Source organism: Ruditapes philippinarum, unplaced genomic scaffold (genome assembly GCF_026571515.1).
Source record: "Ruditapes philippinarum isolate M1 unplaced genomic scaffold, ASM2657151v2 ctg6456_1_1_1_1, whole genome shotgun sequence".
Lineage (NCBI taxonomy): Eukaryota > Metazoa > Mollusca > Bivalvia > Venerida > Veneridae > Ruditapes > Ruditapes philippinarum.
In genome coordinates, this window is record NW_026865850.1 from 17,501 (window position 1) to 40,887 (window position 23,387).

The 23,387-nt window shown below is 34.1% G+C and overlaps 1 protein-coding gene across 5 annotated transcripts in view; it reads left to right on the forward strand.

Annotated features, from left to right (window-relative positions):
- The window catches only part of LOC132730556 (TRMT1-like protein), a 23,235-nt gene extending 778 nt beyond the window's left edge, over nucleotides 1–22,457 (forward strand). For 2 of the 5 annotated variants that reach the window (XM_060716510.1, XM_060716511.1), the window contains exons 2-9: nucleotides 5,488–5,607; nucleotides 6,142–6,224; nucleotides 7,134–7,368; nucleotides 9,432–9,647; nucleotides 10,742–10,932; nucleotides 11,592–11,670; nucleotides 12,676–13,083; nucleotides 18,405–19,018. In XM_060716510.1, coding sequence (XP_060572493.1) covers nucleotides 5,504–5,607; nucleotides 6,142–6,224; nucleotides 7,134–7,368; nucleotides 9,432–9,647; nucleotides 10,742–10,932; nucleotides 11,592–11,670; nucleotides 12,676–13,083; nucleotides 18,405–18,996 — 1,908 coding nt within the window. In that variant the 5' untranslated portion in view covers nucleotides 5,488–5,503 and the 3' untranslated portion in view covers nucleotides 18,997–19,018. Of the gene's footprint in view, nucleotides 1–5,487; nucleotides 5,608–6,141; nucleotides 6,225–7,133; nucleotides 7,369–9,431; nucleotides 9,648–10,741; nucleotides 10,933–11,591; nucleotides 11,671–12,675; nucleotides 13,084–18,404; nucleotides 19,020–22,305 lie in introns of those variants that run through there. The other 3 variants (XM_060716512.1, XM_060716513.1, XM_060716514.1) reach the window with 2 other exon arrangements.
- The last annotated feature ends 930 nt before the right edge of the window (nucleotides 22,458–23,387 follow it).

Consider the following 23,387-nt stretch of genomic DNA (forward strand, 5'->3'; position numbering starts at 1 on the left):
AACATCTCAATTATCTCTGACAGCAAACCTAAAGCATGTGCGTATTGAACTCCTTTTTTCGTTATACAAAAGTATGAAATTTAGCAATTAAAATCCATTAATAATTTTTTGCTTATAAATTTCATATTTATTTATTAAAAAAAAAATATCTTATGATTATCCTAATCAAGTAAATTATTCATTAATTTTTTTCAATGACTAAACACATTAAAAAGTATACATTACATCTAATTTAAAAAATCAGAATAATTAACTAATATGCTAAAAAAAGTTTTCTAATTTAGTTTATATCAATTGAAAATAGTTACCAATTTATTAAACATGTAAATCCTTCATTAAAGTATTTTTCTCTCTAATTTATATCATTCTATAATAAACTTAGCCTACCCATTAATGATTTATTTAACATTTAAACACTTCAATAAAATCTTTTTTTTCTAATATATATCAATGAATAATAAACTTACCCATTTATTTATCATCTAAATACTTTAATAATAATGTAATAATAAAAATAAGAATGGGGAGGAACTGTCTGCATATTTGCAAATATGCAGACGATTCTCCCCCAAAATAGGGAGAGAACCGTCAGGGAGGAAACGTCAGAGGAGGAAATGGTAAGGGAGAGAATAGTCTGACTACCGTATACCACAGGGACCCAGCACAGTGTTGGGATAGTGTAAAAAAGAAATTCTAGCAAAGAATACGTATATCATCAATTCCCCTTATTTCGCGACTACCATAGACTGCTTAGCGTTGCGGATTTACAGTAGTCGAGGATACTGTATATATAGTCTATTATATATACAGTATATATTTTTTTCTAGAATTACTTTTTTACACTATCTCAACACTGTGCTGGGTCCCTGTGCTGTATACCTCTACTGCTCTCACCGATTCTCATAAGAATTGTGAAATTGGAGCAATAAAAATGAAAAAAGTAAATCTTTGTTATTCATTCAATGTTCAGTGATTTTAAACAGTTGAAACATTAAACAATACGTATGTAAAATGGTTTGAACATGAAATGCAAATTTTTTATCCACGGACTTCCGAAACACTCAACCCTATTTGTATTTTTTTTCACTACGTAATATACGCTACTTCCAGCATATTGCATAAAACGTTGAGACTTTCAAGAAAAATATAACCATATTCATTTCTTAAAACTTAATTTTCAATATTGGTTATTACTTTTCATGAAATAATCAAATTATTACTGGTAAACCGTAGGGAATCTGTTTTCAAAATTATCTGAAATTAAAGTAACAAAACGCAGCCTTAGAAAGATAACTTTTATTAAAAAACATCAACTTTAACTTTATTTATTATTTATGATTACATTTATGCAGAAACTGATTTGAATAACATAACGGTTCCCCCTAACCCGTCGCACGGGCCTTTCCCGTGCCCGGACTCGAAGTAGTTCCAACGAGCGGAGCAGCCATAAAGATGAGAATGATTTGCCACAGTATCGAAAATTAATTTATTCCTATACTGTGACGTTGGACTATCAGTCCAATAATGACACACCTGTACTTTGGGAACAAAGCTTTTCACCTCTTTAATTATAACATCAAGGAATGCGAGGACTGTGTGAGCATTGTGCATTGTCGTGTCAGATACCATCACTATACTTTTGTGACACAAAATATTGTTTTCCGTGTAATATATTACCACAGGATGTAGTGTAACGCCCGTTTGGTTAAAATACGCTGACTGTATCTCTTCAGAACTCCTACAAGCATAATTCTCCGCAAAATCCATATGAATGATTACGTGATTTTCAGGCAGAGTTTGTTTGAGGAGTCTTATTTGTGCGTACTGTGTTTTCACACGGCTTACATGCTCTGCAAATTCTTGTTTCTGACTCTCTAAATAATTCAAAAACTCATCTTTTCTCATCTCATTGTCAATTACCCTCATAACCATTTTCTTTTTACCCCTGTCCTCTACCTCAACACGTTTCCATTGGGGGACTTTAATAGTATCTTTTAGATTGTTAGAGATAGTTGTTCGATCTAATTCCGACTTAACAAAAACATCTGGGTTGATAGATACAGACAATCCTTCCTTCTTTAGTGTCTTGGCTGTCAGCGCCATATTTTGATGCTTAGTGCATAAGCAACTACTACGGGATATAAACGCAGATAATTGAATATTTTTCGGCCTGACTCTGCAAAATGTAGCAAATGAAACGAAACAATTAGGATTTTCTGCCAAGAATTTTTGGTGCAAATTCTGGAGATAATCGGTTAAAACCCTGGTTTGTCTCACTTCACCACCCTCGCATTTCACTGTATCGGCCTTGCCAGGTTGAATTCTGCTATTGTCATCGCGCTCTAGAAATTCAATAATAAGTCTCTCGTACTTTCTAGTGGGTTTTGCTTTTTCTTTTTCTGTTGTCCTGCCCGTGTATTTTGACATTGTATTAATGTTTAATCCAGTCTTCTTACAAAATATAGAGTGAGCTCTGTATTTCCTTATTATCTGGCCAGCTACAGCCATGTGTAGCCCCTTCATCGTAGACTTACTGTGACTTTCTTTTTTGTTACGTAATTGCTCACCTACAATATTACCAAAAAGGATTTCTCGTCTTACTGTGTTCTTCTGTATTTCTGTTAAACCAGCTGTATTCATGACATTTTCAGATTTGCTTTTTGGTGTTCTTGGAGAGCCATTTAGTCGTTTAACTAACCGTTGTCTTCTGCGCTGTTCTGTTTTCAACTTTCTAGCAAGGTCAATATTATTTCTTTTTAATTCTTGAATGGTTTTATTTGCTCTTGTAAGTTCCTTTTTCATTCGTTTTCTGGGACCAAATGCTCTATTAGGAAAGTTCATAGCTACTACAAGATTATGATTGTCATTCACACTTTCATAACCACTTGAATCCAACGTGTCGTAACCTGGGGATCTGTTTGCTTGTACGATTGCCTGCTTTCTTCTATCGCGACATCTTTTGACTGCTTCACGTGTTTTGCGGCGCCTTTCAACCCTCTCAGCATTTGTTAACATGTCTGATGGTGTATAATTTTTGCGTCTCCTTGCACGTTCTTTTCGTAAGTATCCATCATTGTCTTTTTCTTTTAAACGTCTGCGGTAGTCTTTACAAATTTCAGATCTTGATTTCACCATAGTTACCTAAAAAAAAGAGAAAACAATACAATAAATGGTGTAATGATCGATACTTTGTAGGGTAATGTTCGATACCTAATAGCGTAATGTCCGATATGCAACATTGTAAATAATATTAAAGTTAACATTAATTATCTTCGAAGCAAATATTTTTCAATGTATCTAATACTATTTTCAATTGAAATTATTGAAATTATTATATCATTTTTGGTGTTAATACGAATTAATGTTTGGATTCATCATCTAGATATTTTGCATATTCTATATATGAGAAAATCATCTAAAAATCTATTTAATAGTATCAAAATAATCAATATTTGCTAAACTTTAGAGGACAACATATTAATATGTATTTTCCGTACAAAAACAATTGGCAGAAATACGTTAAACAAGAAAATATATCAAAGTTTGCAAACGGTAAAATTCTGTAATGTTCGATACCAAATGTAGCGAACATTACCTTCATTTTTTTTAAAGACATATATCAAAACTTATATGATTTCAGATATAAATCCATCCGTTAAAGTTCTCTTTTTTAATAAAACTAAATTCAAACATATATTAGACAAAACTAAGTATTTTTTAAAAACTTTAAAATTACTCACCAGATTCCAAAGTTTTTTTTTCTTTTCCGAATAAAAGCGTGGCTTCCAGTGCACTCCAGCGAGATACAAAACATTGATGATGTCACTTTGATTGCGTCACACGCAAAATGACATATTCACATGAGGATTAATTGGATATTGAGAGTACTTAACTGATGTTGTATAATTATCGTATTGAACATTACAATCTCGAACATTACAGACATTTATATTTATAGATACATGGACAAAGATTTTAGAGAAAATTCTTTAGATATATATTGTAATTACTCCGTCTGTTTGTTGTTTGATAACTTAATTAATTAAATACGTACAAAGTTTTCAGAAAATAAACAGATTTAGGTAGCGGACATTACATTCTTAAGTCATCACTATGCAGTGGTTATCATATATCCCAGCAAAATTTAAAATGCTATGTTTGCTAAAAGAAAGGTAAGTTGAATTGAAAATACTTTTGATTTTTGATCCTTAATCTATAAAAATAACTCAAATTAAGCAAATATTTTCACTAGCATATCGTTAGTAAAATACGGGTCGCGGACATTACGGTAGCCTGCAAGTTTCGGCGACAATTATTAAACTGCTGCATGTATCATATTTACCATTAAAACGGTTTGTACAGATTTAGAGCTAAAAAAGCTGACATACAGGAATATATATGAACAATAAAACTGGACAAAATCATCATCGGCATTTAATGAATAATTGCTGAATCATGATAATCCAAATAGCGACAGTCTCAAACATTACATTTATTGTATATACTGTGGCATCATTTATGTAATTTCCGTCTGGCTTGAGTAATTTATGGAAAAAAAGTTTAGTCATAATTCGTATTGTACGAAACCGTTCAAATAAACATGAATCTTTACAAAGGTTATGCCAAAAATATACGACGACATTGATTTCACAATTCTTATGAGAATAAGTGTCTACACAAGGATAATGAAAAGTTTTATTGACGAAAGTACCAATTTATAAGTGATTTTGTAGAGAAAGGAAGAATTTATATGCATGTTTTGTCTACTTCAGATGTTTTCAGTAAAAAATATCGTTAAAACAGCATTGATCGTATTAAAGTGTTAAATACAGTAACGTTTATTGTCATAAAATATCAATCCAAAAACTTTATTTATGGATCAATATTTAACATATATTGTACTGTTTTTATATCTTTTCTTAACAAAGATAATTTCAAACTATACGTACATGTACACTGCCAACATTTTCAATTTCTGTTTGCAATTGATCGTACTTCTGAATAGTTTTATAATAATTTACTTCTTAAATTTTTATTAACTAAACAATCTAAACAATCTATATCCTAATATAAGTTTTTAATAGAGGGCCGAGTTGACCCGTGCCGAGTTGGTTTAGGGCCGAGTTGACCCTTTACCATAAAAAAACAACTGAACACAATGTCACTAGAAATTTTGTTCTCGCAATCACAATTCACATATTATCATTAAATTATGGTGGCTGATTTACGCCAGTGAGGACCCGTTGACTAACAGATGTAAACTCTCAAAAATCTCTGTTCATTTGTCTTGTGTACACTGGTTAATTATCAAAGAACAATCATAGAATTTTCACCAGTTTTTTTTCTTTTTACTTTGCATTTATTTTAATCAATATTTGTATGTTTTTCTTCTGTAAGCAATTTCCTATATGATTAAAAGTTTAATTTGTTCTAATCTATACAGTCATAGTAGCAAATGAAATTCTAAAGCAGTTTTGATATTTGCAGGGAAATAGAACAGAGGATGGCAGAAACAGTTGAAGAAAACAAAGTAAAGATTGAAATACCTCAGGGTTTGAAGCATGCAGCTAAAATAAAGTACTTCAATCCAAAATTAGCTATGCTAAGGTAAATATGATTTTATCCATATATTGTCCAGAAAATTACCTTTATTTCTAAAATGTAACTTAAAGTAGAATAAAGAAGGAATGAAAGGTAAAGTTTATCAGTGGAATTTTGCTGTCTTCTGCAGAATTTACTGCAGTTTTATTGTTGCCAAACTATGAAATACTTCAGTGAATGTTTTAACTCTTAGCATACTGATTCTACCCATGCAATTAGTGCAGACCTAAATTACCCAATGCTGTCTGATCATGGTCTGCTGTTTGCAATTCAGGCAGAATCTCTTTGAAATATTTCCCTAACAGTGATTTATGGTTTTGTCCAGATTGAAAGATGAACAATTCCATTTAAGATAGTAAGGGGTGTGGTGGGATGGGTATAAGGGTTAAATTTGCTATGATACTAGCTACAAATATTAAATACTACCATTCATATATGGCCCTGAACCCACAAAAAAAAATCAGTATAAAAGTATAAAAATGTCAGAATATTATGACCACTCTGTAGAAATTTATATTTCATTAAAATGACTACTTACAGAGAGGCTGTGCTTGCGACTGTACAAATAGAGGCAGATAAATTAGTTAAACCTCTGCAGTGTCTAGATGCTTTCTCAGGATCTGGTATGTCACATTTAATATGCATATTATGATATCATGTTTATAGCCCGTTTATATGCATAAGATGATATCATGTTTATAGCCCGTTTTATAGCCGATGTTACATCATAATTATTGTTTTATGACAATTAATATTTATGTATTTGTTTATTATATTTTGGACAAGACATAAAAATTAAATCAGGTCCAGCTGACTTCATGGTTGAGAAGTTACATATAAGGTCTCTGACTTCAAACCACTTGCCCCAAACTGATGTGAGATCAAATCCCACAGCCCTGATAGGGTTCTGATATGTAAAGAAGCTACATGTATTCAGCTAGCATAATGAAGGTTGGTGGTACTACATGTAAGTGCCCGAGTCACCTGGGTGTTTGCTGGTGGCTGTAATAAATCACAGATGGGGACTTTAGTTTATCTTCCATCAGTAAAACTGGAAAGTCACCATATGACCACAGGATTTTTCCCAGGATTTTGGGAGCATGACCCATACCCATGGATATGGGAATTTCAGCGGTGTTTTATTAAAAAATTGGGAAAAAATGCATGATTTAAATTTTGCAGTGATTAAATGAATGCAAATAATCTTTGTCTAGGATGGCATCTTTAAACATTTAAGCACCAAAACAGTGAAGAAGCCCTTATTTTCAAAGATTTTAGAAGTTGTGATTCAATATTTTTATTTTGTAACTTTCAATTGGGAATTTTTTCCTGTGGATTGGGAAAATAATATACTATTTTACATCAATTGGGAATATGACTGAATATCGGCTATAAATTCAGCCAAAAAAATCCCTGGACCATTAAATTGTCAGTGTGATTTAAAAACCAACATTGTTCTATTGTGCTGTCCTATTTTAAAATGTTTAAATTAATTTTCAGACATATTTTATTTTTTTTGTGTTTTCATTCAGGTCTGACAGGGCTTCAGTGGAAATTACATTTAGGGAACAAAGTGCATGTAGTTTTATCAGAGGGTACGCACATTAAAGAGTCATGTGAACTGAATGAAATGAAGCATTCTGATTGGTTACTGGATGCAACAAGAACTACGGGGGAGTGGCCAAGTGCTGAACAAAGTGAACAGGAAGTTAATGTTTGTCCCTTTAAAGCAAGCATAGTGTTACATGAAGAGGCATTTAATTTTGTGTATGACTTTTTTGTGTCGCCTTGAAAAGGTGACATATAGGGGTTACTTTTGTCGGCGGTGTCGGCGGCGGCGGCGTCTGTGTCGGCGTCGTTGTCGTTGTCGGTGTCGGCGTCGGCGTCCGCTAAAGCTTGTCCGGAGCATAACTCAGTCACTATAAGCCTGATTGACTTCAAACTTGGTATGCATGCTTCTTTCAATAACCCGAAGTGCAGTGCACAATGACCAGTACTCTGCAGTTCTTATTTTTTGAGTTATTGCCCTTTGTTAATTTTCATACTTTAATTTTGTCCGGGCCATTTCTCTTCAACTAAAAAAGCTATGGACTTGAAACTTTATAGGATGATAGATCTCATTAAGAAGAAATGCAGTGCACAAGAACCAGTACTCTGCACTTCTTAATTTTTGAGTTATTGCCCTTTGTTAATTTTCATACTTTATTTTTGTCCGGGCCATTTCTCCTAATGTATAAAAGCCATGGACTTGAAACTTCATAGGATGATAGGTCTCATTAAGAAGAAGTGCAGTGCACAAGAACTGGTACTCTGCATTTCTTATTTTTTGAGTTATTGCCCTTTGTTTATTTTCATACTTAATTTTTGTCCAGGCCATTTCTCTGAAAGTATAAAAATTATGGACTTGAAACTTCATAGGATGATAGATCTCATTAAAAAGAAGTGCAGTGCATAAGAACTGATACTCAGCATTTCTTATTTTTGAGTTATTGCCCTTTGTTGCTTTTCTTACTTTATTTTTGTCCTGGTCATTTTTCCTCAAGTATGAAAGCTATGGACTTGAAACATCATAGAATGATAGATCTTATTGATAAGAAGTGCAGTGTACAGAAACTGCTGCTCTGCACTTATCATTTTTTAGTTATTGCCCTTTGTTATTTTTCATATTTCATTTTTGTCCTGGCCATTTCCACTAAACTACATTGTTCACAAGGCGACACATCCGACTCGCGGAGTTCTAGTTTTATCTCATAATTATGGTAATATCTCTTTATCGTTAAAGTGACAATATGATAATCCAATCGTTGTCAAGTTGAGTAAAGTTTTCTATATATTTAAAAAGAGTGACTATTTTGTGGTTATTGACCATTAATTGATAGGTAAAAATGTTTAAGATAAAATATAGAACTGCCTTGAAACTTTTTATAAACTAAGTGTTAATGATAAATTCCGAAGAATATTGATAGAAATTTCCATGTGCCACAGAATTTTCTATGTGCCATGTTGGTTATTGATTATTTATTAAAAGAAGACTATGAAACTGAAAACAAATATGGCAAAATGTTATTTAAAACTTATTTTGACTTACCTGAACTCAAAGCCATTTACACTTGTATGGACGTAATGTCACTTTAATTTTAAAATCAAATTTCAAAAGCATGCCCTTTTTATCACATCTCTTAACACAATGAAAATAAACTTAATTTGACATTTGCATACATACTGTTTTACTATGGTGGCTGATCTCTGCCATTTCCTGTCTTCACCCAGAAAGTTAAAGACATGGTATTTGGCCAATTTATTGAGTCTTTATATCGTTTTGTCTCCAACCCGAAAGTTGAACCGCCGACATAATAATTCTGCAGAAGAAGATCTTGTGTTCCTTTTTTAAAAAGATTGTTATTTTGCCTAATATGTATTGTGTCTTCGTCCTCAAAGTCGATGTGAGCATAATTATTGTCTTGTCTTTGCCATCGACTTATGAGGGTCAAAGACACAAAATGGCAGAAACCATCTACCCTGGTTTTATACTGTTTTTGTTATGAAATGTTTCATGGAAATAATATATTACACGTAATTATGTAAAATATGTGTAAAGAAATATGTTATGGTGATATTACATGGAAAGTCACAGGATAAAAAATTGAACAAAAATATTACTTTTAAGAGTATTATAAATTTAACATACCAGGTTGATGCTTTATGTAGAAATATCAGCATTTTTATGGGTTTTACATTTTGGGTTTATGACTATGTAAAACTTAAATCATTGAATAAACTAGGAAGACTCAAATATGATTTTAAAAACATCGGGTTTTACTCATTTTCAGGTTCCTTCAGAGATTATTCAACAATATAGCTCAGTATACGGACTCGGTATTTTCAAACCTTCGACAAAATGGTGTTGCTTGTTTCTTGACTCCGAACATTTCAAGTGCGTGTTTCCGTTCTCCCCAGATCATTCAAAGGTTATACGGTGCACATACGCAGAAAACTGAGTATATTGATGAATTGGCTGTCAGAGTGTTCATAGCAGATCTTGCAAAGTAAGTATTTTATAAGACATTGCTAGGGACTAGATTCGAATTTAGTCTGACACAAAGTCAAAGCCGTGTTCTTTTGATAAACGTTGCCAGTTGGTTAAACTTTACTGGTTGGTAATATTATACAATGTACATGTAAAAAAGTCCAAAAACCAGTCAGTAGACCAGTAAAGTTGGCAACATTAAACATAACTGGAAAGTATGTGATCTGGGAACCAACCAGTTCTGTCCATCTAATGGAATTGGTTGTATTACTTAAATGATGCAGTATCACTTTGTTTGTTACTCTAAAGTCTAGACAGATCTCAGTTAATCTAGCGCAAAGTTCATTTGATACCGGTTTAAAACATTATTATGCTGAACGGCAAAGTTGGCACACCACAGCTGGGAATCAAACCACGGGTCTCTGGATTGCAGGTCCAGTATGGTGTAGTGGTTAGAGTCCTGACTGGGCATGCTAATTTTTTGGTGATTTTTCTGTATACATGTATATACCTTTATATTGTTTTTACCTATTTTGATTTAAAGCATTTTAAATTTGTTTCATACAAGAGAGCTGTTCTGAAAATATGGAAGAATAATGATTATAGTTATGATAATCAAGTACATGTCTATATTACAAGCAAGTCATCCCCTGTCCTGACCTCCCCTGCCCCACCCCCCCCCTCCCCCCCCCCAACAAAAAATATCTATTAAAATTGCTTATCTAAAAAAATCTTTGAAATTTAGAAGCAATAAGACGTTGCCATATTTGGCTTTAATTACAGTTTAAGAATAAGACTGAATGTCAACATTTATAAACTTAATGACAGGTTATTATGTCCCTATATAAATTGTTGTTACAGTTATATAAACAAGGCAATTAAAGATGATTAGGTGAGAGTTATACATTTTGTTTTGCAAACAGCCCTTTATATATGACCATATATAAATCCAGATCTTTGTAATAAGTCTATAGAACATCACTTTTCCTTAATATTTTGACAAATGAAAATGACTTCATTACTTTTGACGGAAACATAATCATTATATAAGCATAAATTGATTATCCGATGAAAATTGACCTTACAAGCATGAAGTGTTATAAATATTGTTAGAGCAGCAGCCAGGTACCAGAAGGGCATTACAGTGTTGTATACCATTAGTGACGAGGACCATTTCCTGGTGGTTGTCAGGGTAACAAAAAACAACCAGTCATCAATCTCATGTGTAGAGAACTGTCGACCTTTCCTCCATTGTCTGATGTGTGAAGAGAGAGTGGTCTTTCCTCAGACAAATTCACCAATAGGTCAGTATATTACATTCTCATAATGTCAAATTACATATTTGTTAAGTTTAATATTTAAGATTTATAAAGGAAGACACAAGTAAAATTTTCATTTTATCGTTTTGAAATTTACAAATTTTTGTCATTTGAGTGTAATTTGAGTGCATAAGATAATTTTGATATTTTGTTATTAATTTGCCGGAGTATCCCTTTAAGTAAGAAATACAATATTATCTAAGACATGTAAAATGTATTAAAAAATATTATAAGTGTAAGTGAGAACATCATTGTTCAGGACTCATAACTCTGGCATGGATTTAAATTGAATTGTGCCTCATTGTGAACTAGAAGAATTCCTGATTTTCAGTTTTGCTGTGAATTTCTATCTTCTCGACTACAAAAGATATTCATTTTAAACTTCACATTTGTTTTTGGTCATAATTCATTTTTGTAGTTTACTGACTTAGATTCTCGCAATGTTCTTTGTTTTCATTTTGGCCTTACTGATAATTTATTGTATGACAGAAGAAAATGATAATCAGAATAAAGTAGGTAAATTTTTACATTGCATTAAAAACTGTTCTAGTGTGCAAAGATAAAATCTAGAAGCATGTGAAGTAAGCAGATGAATATATATTGATGTAAAAAAGAATTCTTGAGAATAGTTTTTATATTTTCAGAAAATCCATACTCACTTTTACCATGTGAATGCAAGACAAAACATCCTGGGAAAACTGCAGTCATACTTGGCCCACTCTGGTAATTTTAATATAGCCACAAATTAGGGGGGAAAAATATATAAACATGGCTTCCACAAAGGATTTATTTTTATGCCCATTAACGGAAGCCCTGTTTAAGAAGTATTCAAAATCCTTTGTGAAAAACAATCGCATATTGGTAAAAGATTGGTGACTAGAAGTTGTTAACCTTAGCCACGCAGTCACAGAGGTTCTTGCATGCAGTGTCTGCACTGGTAGTCAAGAGTTTGACTGATCCCTGGGAGATGCTTTGGTAGTTTAGCACGGAGGAAGGTAGTCTAGTACTGGTGGAACTCTCCAGGAACGATGGTAAAGAAACTACCCGCCTATATGACTGAAATATTGTTGGGAAAAGGCGTAAAATGAAACAAACAAACAAACAAAACTGTCTATCTAGGAAACTACAAAATGTAGAAGCCATAAAAGGACAACCAGTCTGGTCAATGCATAAATCATTAAATGATTCTTTTGGCTACTCTGATTACATGCAACATTTATAGTCTGTGGCATGTAAAACTTGTCAATTTGTCTTAAACTCCCTCTGTGAACACTGGGATGTCTGCTCAATCCATCTTACACTTTCACTCAATGTTATTTACGTGTACATTGTACATTAATACTTATATTCTCTCACTCACTTATTTGCTCACTTATTTATTTGCTCACTCACTCACTTGCACAATAAACAATAATACGCTCACTCACACACAATAATACACTCACTCACCGACTTGCACACACTCACACAAAATTCCGCCCACTCACTCAGTCACTCACTCATTTACACTAAGTCTTACTGACCAACTCACTCTTCAAAATACTCTCACTCAAAAATGAAAATTTTGACAGTGACATGTTCAGTCTATATCTAGTCTAAGGAAAACCATCTGTTTCTTGTTATCTACTTTTATACTCATAACATGAGCAATGATTCATGTTCAGGTACTTTTCAAGTCAGAAGTGGTTAGCTTTCTATATTTTCAGTGTTTCCTTTTTGTATTTTCAGGGTTGGAGAAATATTTAGTATTTCTTTCATTGAGCAATTATTAATATGCACTCAAGATAAAAGCACAGACGTTTGTTTAAAACTAAGAACTCTTTTAAAATCCCTCCTAGAAGAGGCAAGATGTCCTAGTGAAAATGGAAATTCTGTCAGTTTAACACAAGTGAAAGAAGAGAGTAATAAAGGAGGCACTGTGGACCATTCTGAACCAGTTCTTAAAAAGCCAAAGTTAGAGAATGGAGGACAAAGTGAAAATGAAACACAGGAAAGTGTGACAATGTCAGAAAAGGTGTCTGAATCACAATGTAAACATTCAGAAATTAAAACAGAAGAAAACTGTACTGAAAAGAACCATGCCATGCCTTTATTCTACTACAATATACAGAATAAAAAATACAAAAGTTTACCGAAGTAAGTATATTCTTATTTTGTTTTGTCTGTTACACTTTCTTCTTGAGAAGGGATAAGCCAAGTTATAACACTTGACCATCATGAAATGTACAAAGTATGTATATATGCTGATGTGAGTGGCTCATATAAAGGGGGAGCATAGATTTTCCCATAGACACATTTAAAGTTGCATTTTAGCAAAGCTTTTTACATTTCTGTACTATATTGTATACATTGGGAACAAAAACTTTTGTTTTGTTGTTGTACCATTTTCACATTGGCCATAGCTTTCGCAGACCTGTTGGGCCCATCGCAGTTGCGATGGAGAATTTGTTGCAGAAGCAGTGGGAAAAAATGGCTGTCAGATAGTGTTTTGCTGTTGTTGGTAAGTTTATGACTGAATTTTACTTTATGTTTTAATATTTTACTGGAAACACCTAGTGAGACTAGAGCCCACATTTGTACTCTTCCAATATATTACATGCACACATTGCATATCATTGCCAATTACAAACACATCTGTACAAATAGTTGGCCTAGGGTTTGCCACTATTACCTTATTTTGGTTAAAAGCTGTACAAAGGTGAGCAGAAGGACCCCTTATTACACCTGCATCACATTGTATGTCTAGTACTTTCACAAAACAGTGAATTTCATTGAAATTTTGGAAATTGACATTGCCTTTTTATAAAAGAATTGACAAAAAATGATCACAATGCAGACGGCAGTGGATTCCATTGCAACGCAGTGCGATGGGCCCAATTCCATTTATGAGTTAAATTTGTTCCAATGCACTTTCAATTGAGAACAACCTTTTCTTTGACATAAGAGAAACATATCTATTGTGTCGCCTTGAAAAAGGCGACATATAGGGGTTACTTTTGTCGGCGGTGTCGGCGTCCTCTTGCCGTCCGCAAACTTGTACCTTTAATTACCTTAACTTTTTGAATTCTTGGTGTATTGTCTTCATACATAGCCACAACAACCCTTGGGACAAGACCTTTCAGTATACTAGACTAACCTTGACCGTTACTCAATGACCATGAACTTTAAGGTCAAATGTCAAAATTTTGCCACTTTTTGCTATTAGTGGCTATAACTTTATTATTTTTGAATGGATTTCTTCAAACTTGAAGATAACAATCTATTAGGATAGACCTTCAAGTGAACCAGACAGACATTGACCTTGACTCAAAAGTGACCTTGTCCTTGAAGGTCAAATTATTGAATATTTCATTTTTGCTGTAACTGGCTATAACATATTAAGTGGATTGACTTCATATTGTAATAGAACATTCTTTAGGATAAGATCTTTATGTACATGATGTATATCAAACTAAAATTGACCTTGGCTTTTTCATGACATTGACCCTGAAGGTTAAATTATTGAATTTTCTCTGGTTTTGCTATAATTGACTGTAACTTGGTAATTAGTAAATGGATTATCTTCAAACAAAACAACATTGTGGACAAGGCCTTTACAAAGGTTGAACTGACATTGACCTGGTGCTTTAAATGACCTGGATTGTAAAGATCAAATTATTGATTTTTGGTAAAATTGTTATTATTTTGTTATGTATGTACCAACTTGATTTAAATTTGGACAAAACAAGAGACCAAATGAACATATTTGATAATTTAGATGTGACCTTGACCTTTAATTGACCATGACTTTCAAGGTCAAATTAATGAAATTCTTGTTTTTTTCTACAATTTGCTACACTTGTTATTTATGAATGGATTAATTTGTTTTCAGTTTAAGACACAACATCTTTTAGGGCAGGACCTACATGTATTTTAAAATGAAATTGACCTTGACTCATGGATGACCTTCACCTTGAAGGACAAATTATTTTATTTTAACTGATTATCACTATAAATAGCTGTAACAATGTAATTATTCAATGGATTATTTTCATCCTTGAACAAAACAACCTTTTGAACAAGAGATTATATTGAACAAAACAATCCTTTTGAACAAGAGATTCTAAAAGGTTGAGCTGACCTTGACCTTTGAAATGACCTTGACCATTGAGGTTAAAGTATTGAATTTGGTTAAGTTGTCACAACTTTGTACCTATTTGATTCATATGTTGACAAAACAACGCTTGTGACCAAACAGACAGGTGGAATAATTTATATATGACATTGATTGCCAAATAAATGATTTTTAGCTCACCTCACCACAAAGTGGTCAAGGTAAGGTTTAGTGATGGGGCTATGTCCGGCGTGCGTCGTCAATTATTGGGTTGTTAACAGTCTAGCAGTCACAGTTTTGATTGGATCATCATCAAATTTTGTCAGAATGTTTGCCTCAATGAAATACAGATCAAGTTCGAAGATAGGTTTTCTAGGGTCAAAAACTAGGTCACAGGAGCTACAAATAAAAAAAAAGCTCGTTAACACTCTAGTGGCTGCAGTTTTGATCCAAATATTCTGGAAATCAGTCAGTTAGATTGTCTTGATGATTTCTAGGTCAAGTTTGAAGATGGGTCATACCCGGTTAAAAACTAGGTCACAGGAGCTAAAAATAGAGAAAGCTTGTTAACACTCTAGTGGTTGCAGTTTTGATTCAAATTTCCTGGAAATTTGTGAAGAAGGTTGTTTTGTTGACTTCTAGGTCAAGTTTGAATACGGGTCGTCTCAGGTAAAAAACTAGGTCACATTGCCCAAATATGGAAAAACCTTTTTAACACACTAGAGGTCACATTTTTGGCTCTATTGTCATAAAACTTTGCCAGGATGCTTGTCGAAGACATTGCTTGGATGCGTTTGATGGGTCAGGGGAGCGATCTAGGGCCATCACGGCCCTCTTGTTTCATTTTATTTTCTTAACTTTGTCATTTACGGTATTTATTTAAAGGATTCATAATTGGAAAAAAAAACTACAAGTGTGACTCGAGAGACCTATTAGAATTAAAAGAAATGAAAAACTTATTTTTTTCTTTAATTTTATTTTTACAGATTTGTTTTAACCATCTTTTTGTTTGGTTTAAGAAAAAGTAAAAAAGTTGAGCGTTGCCTCTGCCCAGCGGTGGCTCTTGTTTTATTTGTTTACAAAATGTCTGTGTGGTGAGAAAATGTGTGAATTAACACAAGGTAGTTTGACCATCTACTGTAACTGATATAGCTATAAATTTCTCTGACTCACCAATGCCTCTTTACCTATATATATATATATATATATATTTGTAGCTCACCTGAGCTTGCTCAGGGTGAGCTTTTAGGATTGGTGAATGTCCGTCGTACGTCGTCCGTCGTACGTCGTCCGTCGTATGGCGTCCGTCGTACATCCACAATTGCTTGTGAACACTCTAGCGGTCGCATTTTTTGCCTCAATCATCATCAAACTTGGTCAGGATGCTTATCTAGTTGAAAGCTCGGATGAGTTCGAACATGGCTCATCTCGGATGAAAAACTAGGTCACAAGAGCTAAAAATAGAAAAACCTTGTGAACACTCTAGAGGTCACATTTTTGACCCAATCATCATCAAACTTGGTAAGGATGTTTGTCTAGGTGATAGCTCGGATGAGTTCGAACATGGGTCATCTCGGATGAAAAAGTAGGTCACAGGAGCTATAAATAGAAAAACCTTGTGAACACTCTAGTGGTCACATTTTAGAACCAATCATCATCAAACTTGGTCAGAATGCTTGTCTAGTCAATTGCTTGGATGAGTTCGAACATGGGTCATCTCTGGTGACAAAGTAGGTCACAGGAGCTAAAAATAGAAAAACCTTGTGAACACTCTAGTGGTCACATTTTTGTCTCAATCATCATCAAACTTTGTCAGGATGCTTGTTTAGATAATAGCTCGGATGAGTTCAAATATGGGTCATCTCGGATGAAAAACTAGGTCACCGGAACTATAAATGAGGGTGAGCTTTTAGGATCGGTGAATGTCCGTCGTACGTCGTCCGTAGTACGTCGTCCGTTGTACATCCACAATTGCTTGTTAACACTCTAGCGGTCACATTTTTGCATCAATCATCATCAAACTTGGTCAGGATGCTTCTCTAGTTGATAGCTTGGATGAGTTCGAACATGGGTCATCTCGGATGAAAAAGTAGGTCACCGGAGCTAAAAATAGAAAAACCTTGTGAATACTCTAGCGGTCACATTTTTGCATCAATCATTATCAAATTTGGTCAAGATGCTTGTCTAGGTGATAGCTCGGATGAGTTTGAACATGGGTCATCTCGGATGAAAAAGTAGGTCACCGGAGCTAAAAATAGAAAAACCTTGTTAACACTCTAGCGGTCACATTTTTGCATCAGTCATCATCAAACTTGGTCAAGATGTTTGTCTAGGTGATAGCTCGGATGAGTTTGAACATGGGTCATCTCGGATGAAAAAGTAGGTCACCGGAGCTAAAAATAGAAAAACCTTGTTAACACTCTAGCGGTCACATTTTTGCATCAATCATCATCAAACTTGATCAAGATGTTTGTCTAGGTGATAGCTCGAATGAGTTCGAACATGGGTCATCTCGGATGAAAAACTAGGTCACAGGAGCTAAAAATAGAAAAACCTTGTTAACACTCTAGTGGTCACAATTTTGACTCAATTGTCATCAAACTTGGTCAGGAAACTTGTCTAGGTCATTGCTGGAAATAAATCGAACATGGGACATCTCGGATGAAAAACTAGGTCACAGGAGCTAAAAATAGAAAAATCTTGTTAACACTCTAGTGGCTACTGTTGTGATCCAAATATTCTGTTAATTGGTCTGAAAGTTTGTTTTGATGATTTCTAAGTCAAGGTCGAACATGGCTCATCTTGGATGAAAAACTAGGTCACACCGCCCAAATATGGAAAAACCTTGTTAACATTCTAGTGGTCACATTTTCGACTCAATTATCAACTTGGTCAGGATGCTTGTCTAGGTAATTGCTTAGATGAGTTCGAAATCGCATGTGAAACTAGGTCACCGGAGCTAAAAATAGAAAAATCTTGTTAACACTCTAGTTGCTACTGTTTTGATCCAAGTATCCTGGAAATTGGTCTGAAAGTTTGTTTTGATGATTTCTAGGTCAGGTTTGAATATGTGTCATCTGGGTAAAAAACTAGGTCGCACTGCTCAAATATGGATAATCCTTGTTAACACTGTAGTGGTCACATTTTTGACTCACCTGTCATGAGACTTGGTTAGAATGCTTGTCTAGGTAATTGTTTGGATGAGTTTGATAAGTCAGGTGAGCGATCTAGGGCCATTATGGCCCTCTTGTTTTTAATTTGGCCAATATTGTTCCTTTCCAAACATAAACTGCTTGAGGTTATTGGTATCTGAACAATAACTATTACATTCATAATTATTATTGTTATATTGATCTTATTTTAGGATATCCACATTGGAGAATTACAACTGTGTAATCTGTGGCAAGACATTTGCAACAGATAAAACATTAAAAGTGCACATCCAAAGTCACCAAGGGAACAAGATTCATGTCTGTGCAATATGTGGTAAAGGATTTACGAGGAAGGATGTCTACAACCATCATGTAAAAGCACATGACACCGAAAGCCCATCATATATGTGCCAAGTCTGCGGAAAGTTTTACACAAGAAAATCTTGTTTAGATAGACACTCGATCTCACACCAGCCAGAGAAAATGCCTGAATGTAGTATATGTAAAAAAACATTCACGACAAAATCCTCCCTCAGTAAACATTTCAGGACACATGAAGAAAAAAAAGAGTGCCCAACATGCAAAAAAATGTTTATTCATTTAGGAGACCACATGAAACAGTGTGGAAAAGACCCAACATTCTATCAGTGTGAAAACTGTGGAGAGATATTCCGGCAAAAGCGTTATCTAAGACAGCATACTCGATGCGTTCATAATAACCCAAAACAGTACGTGTGTCAAGCATGTGGAAAGAGGTTTAATTACAGGGCATCTTTGTATCACCACAAGAAAAATTGCACGTGACATTTTGTTTGGGTATTATTTTGTTCTATTGGCATTATCTTGTTCTTTGGATTGTAAAGTGTCCCTGATATTCCCTTTTAATTACATCTTAACACATAGTGCGCAAGAATATACCAAATAATATATTTTTAAAATGTCAAAGTATTGGACTAATCTTAACAAAACTTTGGGTATTTGGAATGGTTTTAATAAAATGTAAGAGCATTTAACATGAAAACTTAACCTTTATTTTATATTGATAAAAATCTTTCACAATGCTTTTTATAAAATGTATGAAAATTTAGAACTTTGTTAAAACTACGCTAAGATATTTATCATGAAACATCTACTAATGGGTGTCTACCATTTTGTTCAAATAAGGGCCCTTGGGTTAAAATTGGCCCCACCATTGGGATCATATTCCTTATATGTATATAGTAAAAACCTTAAAAAATCTTCTTTTGAAAAACCCAAAGAGCTAGAGTTTAGATATTAAGCATGAACTATCTTCTAGTGAGTGTCTACCAAGTTTATTCAAATAAAAGCCCCTGGGGACAAAATTGATCCCCCTAGGGGAGGAGGGGGGTCATTGTTTTCCACTTTATTTGTATAGTAAAAACTTAAAAAATCTTCTTAGCTAGAGCTTAGATATTTATCATGAAACATCTTCAAATAGGTGTCTACCAAGTTTGTTCAAATAAAAGACCCTGGGTTAAAATTGGTCCGCCCCGGGGGCCTATGTACAGGTGAGCGATTTCAGGGCCACCATGGCCCTCTTGTTCCAATTGCCTTTTGGTTCAATGTGTATATTTTCATGCTTTGATTGTTAATTCATTTTATATCATAATGAGCTCTTTCTTTGTGCAAACTGTCATTTTGGCAGCTGATTTCATCATCATCTAAAGCTCAGTAAAAGAAATGTTATTCCATTTTACAAAGTGTTTGCATTCTTTCAGCTTTGAATGATATCCTAATACTCGTCTTAACTAAGTGTAGGTCACTTTCATTTATTTCATTTTCATTCTGTACCGTAGAAACAATGTCATTTAAGCAAGTTTTTCTGTATAAGATAATGTGTTGGATATTTCAGCTGTTAAAATTTGATTTATATCCTTTGATACACTGTTCAGAGTGGCTAAAAGTTCTGAATCACCACTTCTCTACATTGCCTCAATGACGTTACCAGGAATCCAATAAAGACCATCACCTAATGAGTCACGATCAGTGTGACTAGCACTATCTTCAACTGTTCAGTGTTGATTTCAGTTGGAACTATTTTCTTCCAGTGTTTGGGATTTCTGATTTTTTTTTCAGAATTTTAGAAGTGCGTGATCAGTTGATGATAAAATTAAACCCTTTATATCTTTTTGTTTTTCAGTACCAGAGTTCCTAAAAGGGTTTTGATGCATAGTCCCGAAACATGACTTTTGATACACCATTGTCCCTCAAATGCTAGAATCTGTATATCAATCCCTGCCCGTAAGATATGCTCCGTTGCTGCCCTTAGTTGCAGAACATTGAATTTGTAATTTTTTAGCCCAAAAGCAACAATCAAGGAGTTTGGTAATTCAGGTGACCAAATCCTGTCCTTACTGTACACACCACGGATTTATATTACATAAATCCGTGATCACACCCAGACCATGACTTTGGCTTTCCTCCTGCATAATTGATGCCAATTTTTGAAATGGTCAATTATTGACTTAATTTTACTCATAGAAAATCTTCAAGGCTTTGTTCTGCTGCTGTGGGAGTTCATATGCTCAAAATATGGCGAACATGTATTTGAATCTTGTATTTCGTCATTAAAGCTAATCATTTAGCTGAGGGAATTTCTGATAGAAGTGTAATATTCGTTTTAGAAAATGAAAGCATTTTTTTCTTAATTTCAACAGTGCCAGGATGTTTTCCTGTTGGTCTTATACTCTCTTCTTTTCCATAGAAGGTATAAGAATGTTTTTCAACATTAAATAAAGATTTTCATCATAGTCAATTTAAAAAAGTGGAACTCTCTTTGGTGTAGCAAACAAATATCATAGAAAAAAAACCAAAACATTCAAAGCATTCGTGTCAGCCAGGCATTGACAAACGTAATATTTCATAATTCAATTTAGGATACTGGCATTTATACAAATATTTACGAGTATCAGTATTATCATTTGTACACCTACAAAGACATCCATCTGGTGAAACCGCCATTAAAGGCCTGATTGCATCTGATTCTCCTTTTATAACGTAACATCCTTCTTTCTTTTAAATAAATTCATGATGAAACATTCGCAAACATTTCCCTACTTAAAATAGCAACAGCATTTGGCTCATTTTCGGTTCCATGTTTGAAATACGATTTATCTTCTTGAGATGACTCCGGTTCTTCGTTGCCTAGAACATGAACATCAAAATGTTGTTTTTGAAGAGATAAAGTTCATAGGTCTAATGCATTGTGTAATATACTGCCTGTTACACAGGCAAGGTTGCGAATATCATACCATTCTTTGCTCCTTTGTTTTACCAATTCTGTATGGAAGGATCAACACTATCAAATTATGATTTTGAATCATTTAATTTACTTCCTATTGCACATATTTTTTTCTGTGTTTGAAAAAGAGCATGATATAAATCGTTTCACTTTATGAATAATAGCCTGTGTAGCAAAAATATATTTTGACGTTTTCAATGCCGGACTCGCGTTTTCTTTAACTTCTCAAGCCCATATTCTTGTTTCCTTTTTATTGTTTTAGCTTCTTCAACCCTCAAGTGTCTGTGACTTTAACGTTCAAAATAGACATAAATGGAAACGGGCCCATGGCACTGCGTTGCAGTCGAATCCACCGCGTCTGCGTTTTAATCATTTTTGTCAATTCTTTGATAAACAGGAAATATCCATTTCCAAAAATTCAATGATGTGACTGTTTTGTGAAAGTACTGTACAAACGATGCTATGACAGTGTATTTGGTGGTCATTGTCCACGGCTTTGTTTTTGTTATAACCAAAATTAGGCAGAAGTGGCGTACCGTCGTCCAACTGTACAGAAGTGTTTGCATAAATGACAATGACTTGCTCCCTGTGCGTAAAAGAAGTTGGAAGAGTACATATGTTGGCTCCCGTCTCGCTAGGAGTTTCCAGTAAAACATTAAAGCATAATGTTAAATTCAGTCATAAACTTACCAACAACAGCAAAACACTATTAGACTGCCATTGTTTTCCACCGCACCTGCGATGGACCCACAGTGTCTGCGAAAGCTATGGCAAGTGTGATTTTAATAAAAGGATCATATCTGAGTCATATTTTTGATTTCTGACTTATCACATGTTTATGTATGTTTCAGATTGGACAAACTGGTGATTCTGTTAAGGGCAGCCGGGCACCGTGCATGTAGAACTCATTTCCAACACCACGCTGTACGAACTAGTGCTAATCTCAGTCAACTTCATAATATTGTTCATAAACTCATCAAATAAGAAGAAAAAACAACTATGACACATATCCTAGTAGTAGTCGTTGTTAACTTTATGTAAATGGTTCAAAAAGTCATCAAATAAGGAAAACAATTCTATAGTTGATTTATATCAATTACATGTAAATGGTTCATGAACTCATTATAATTAAAGAAGGAAATCTAGTAGAAATCTAAGTTTACTTTAATGTTTACAAATATAGTGTTCACTTTATTGAGCTAAGATTATGGAATTCTGTATTTTATGGCAATAAAAGAAAGCCGAATGAAGTATCGTACCAGAAATGTTGTGAGCTGCAGTGCCAGTTGGAGCTGCAAGAAGTACTTCAATATTATCTGGGTTTTCATCTTCTGTCTGCAACTATCTCAAGGCAGTCTGATATACCTAGCTCTGCAGAAAGTAGTTTTAAGAATGCCACCCTCTTGTTTGGAAGGTCAGTAGGTACATATACCGTGATAAAGTAAGATTTAAACAAAGGTAGACAAGGAAGTCGGAAAGCTGCTTCCTGTGCAATCAGTTCTCTGGCATTCAAGAAAGCATTAGCACATGATTTTATCTGCTCTCGGCAGTCTTGATAGCCAATTTCTTTACATACATATTGAAGCACAGTAGGCATTTCCCTCTCAACTTTTGGTATGAAGGAAACCATAAAGGCAATGCAAGCTTATGGATCTTATCGATACTGTAAATCTAAGTTTGCTTAAACATATCAGTGCCCATGTGGAGACACAGCTCTGTAAGAGTGGTTGAGAACTCTTCAAAAGATCTGTGTAGGACCAAGCAAAATATCATTGAAGAAGCACTGCAATCTATGGTCAAATTGTCCGGCAGTAGTGATGATATTGACCGTAATAAGGTACGTTCATCCCATGTAAGATTTAATATTTCTTGTTTGGAAAGATTGTTTCCTTGCTGCCGTAAGATTGAATTAAGAGTGTCCAGCCATTTCGTA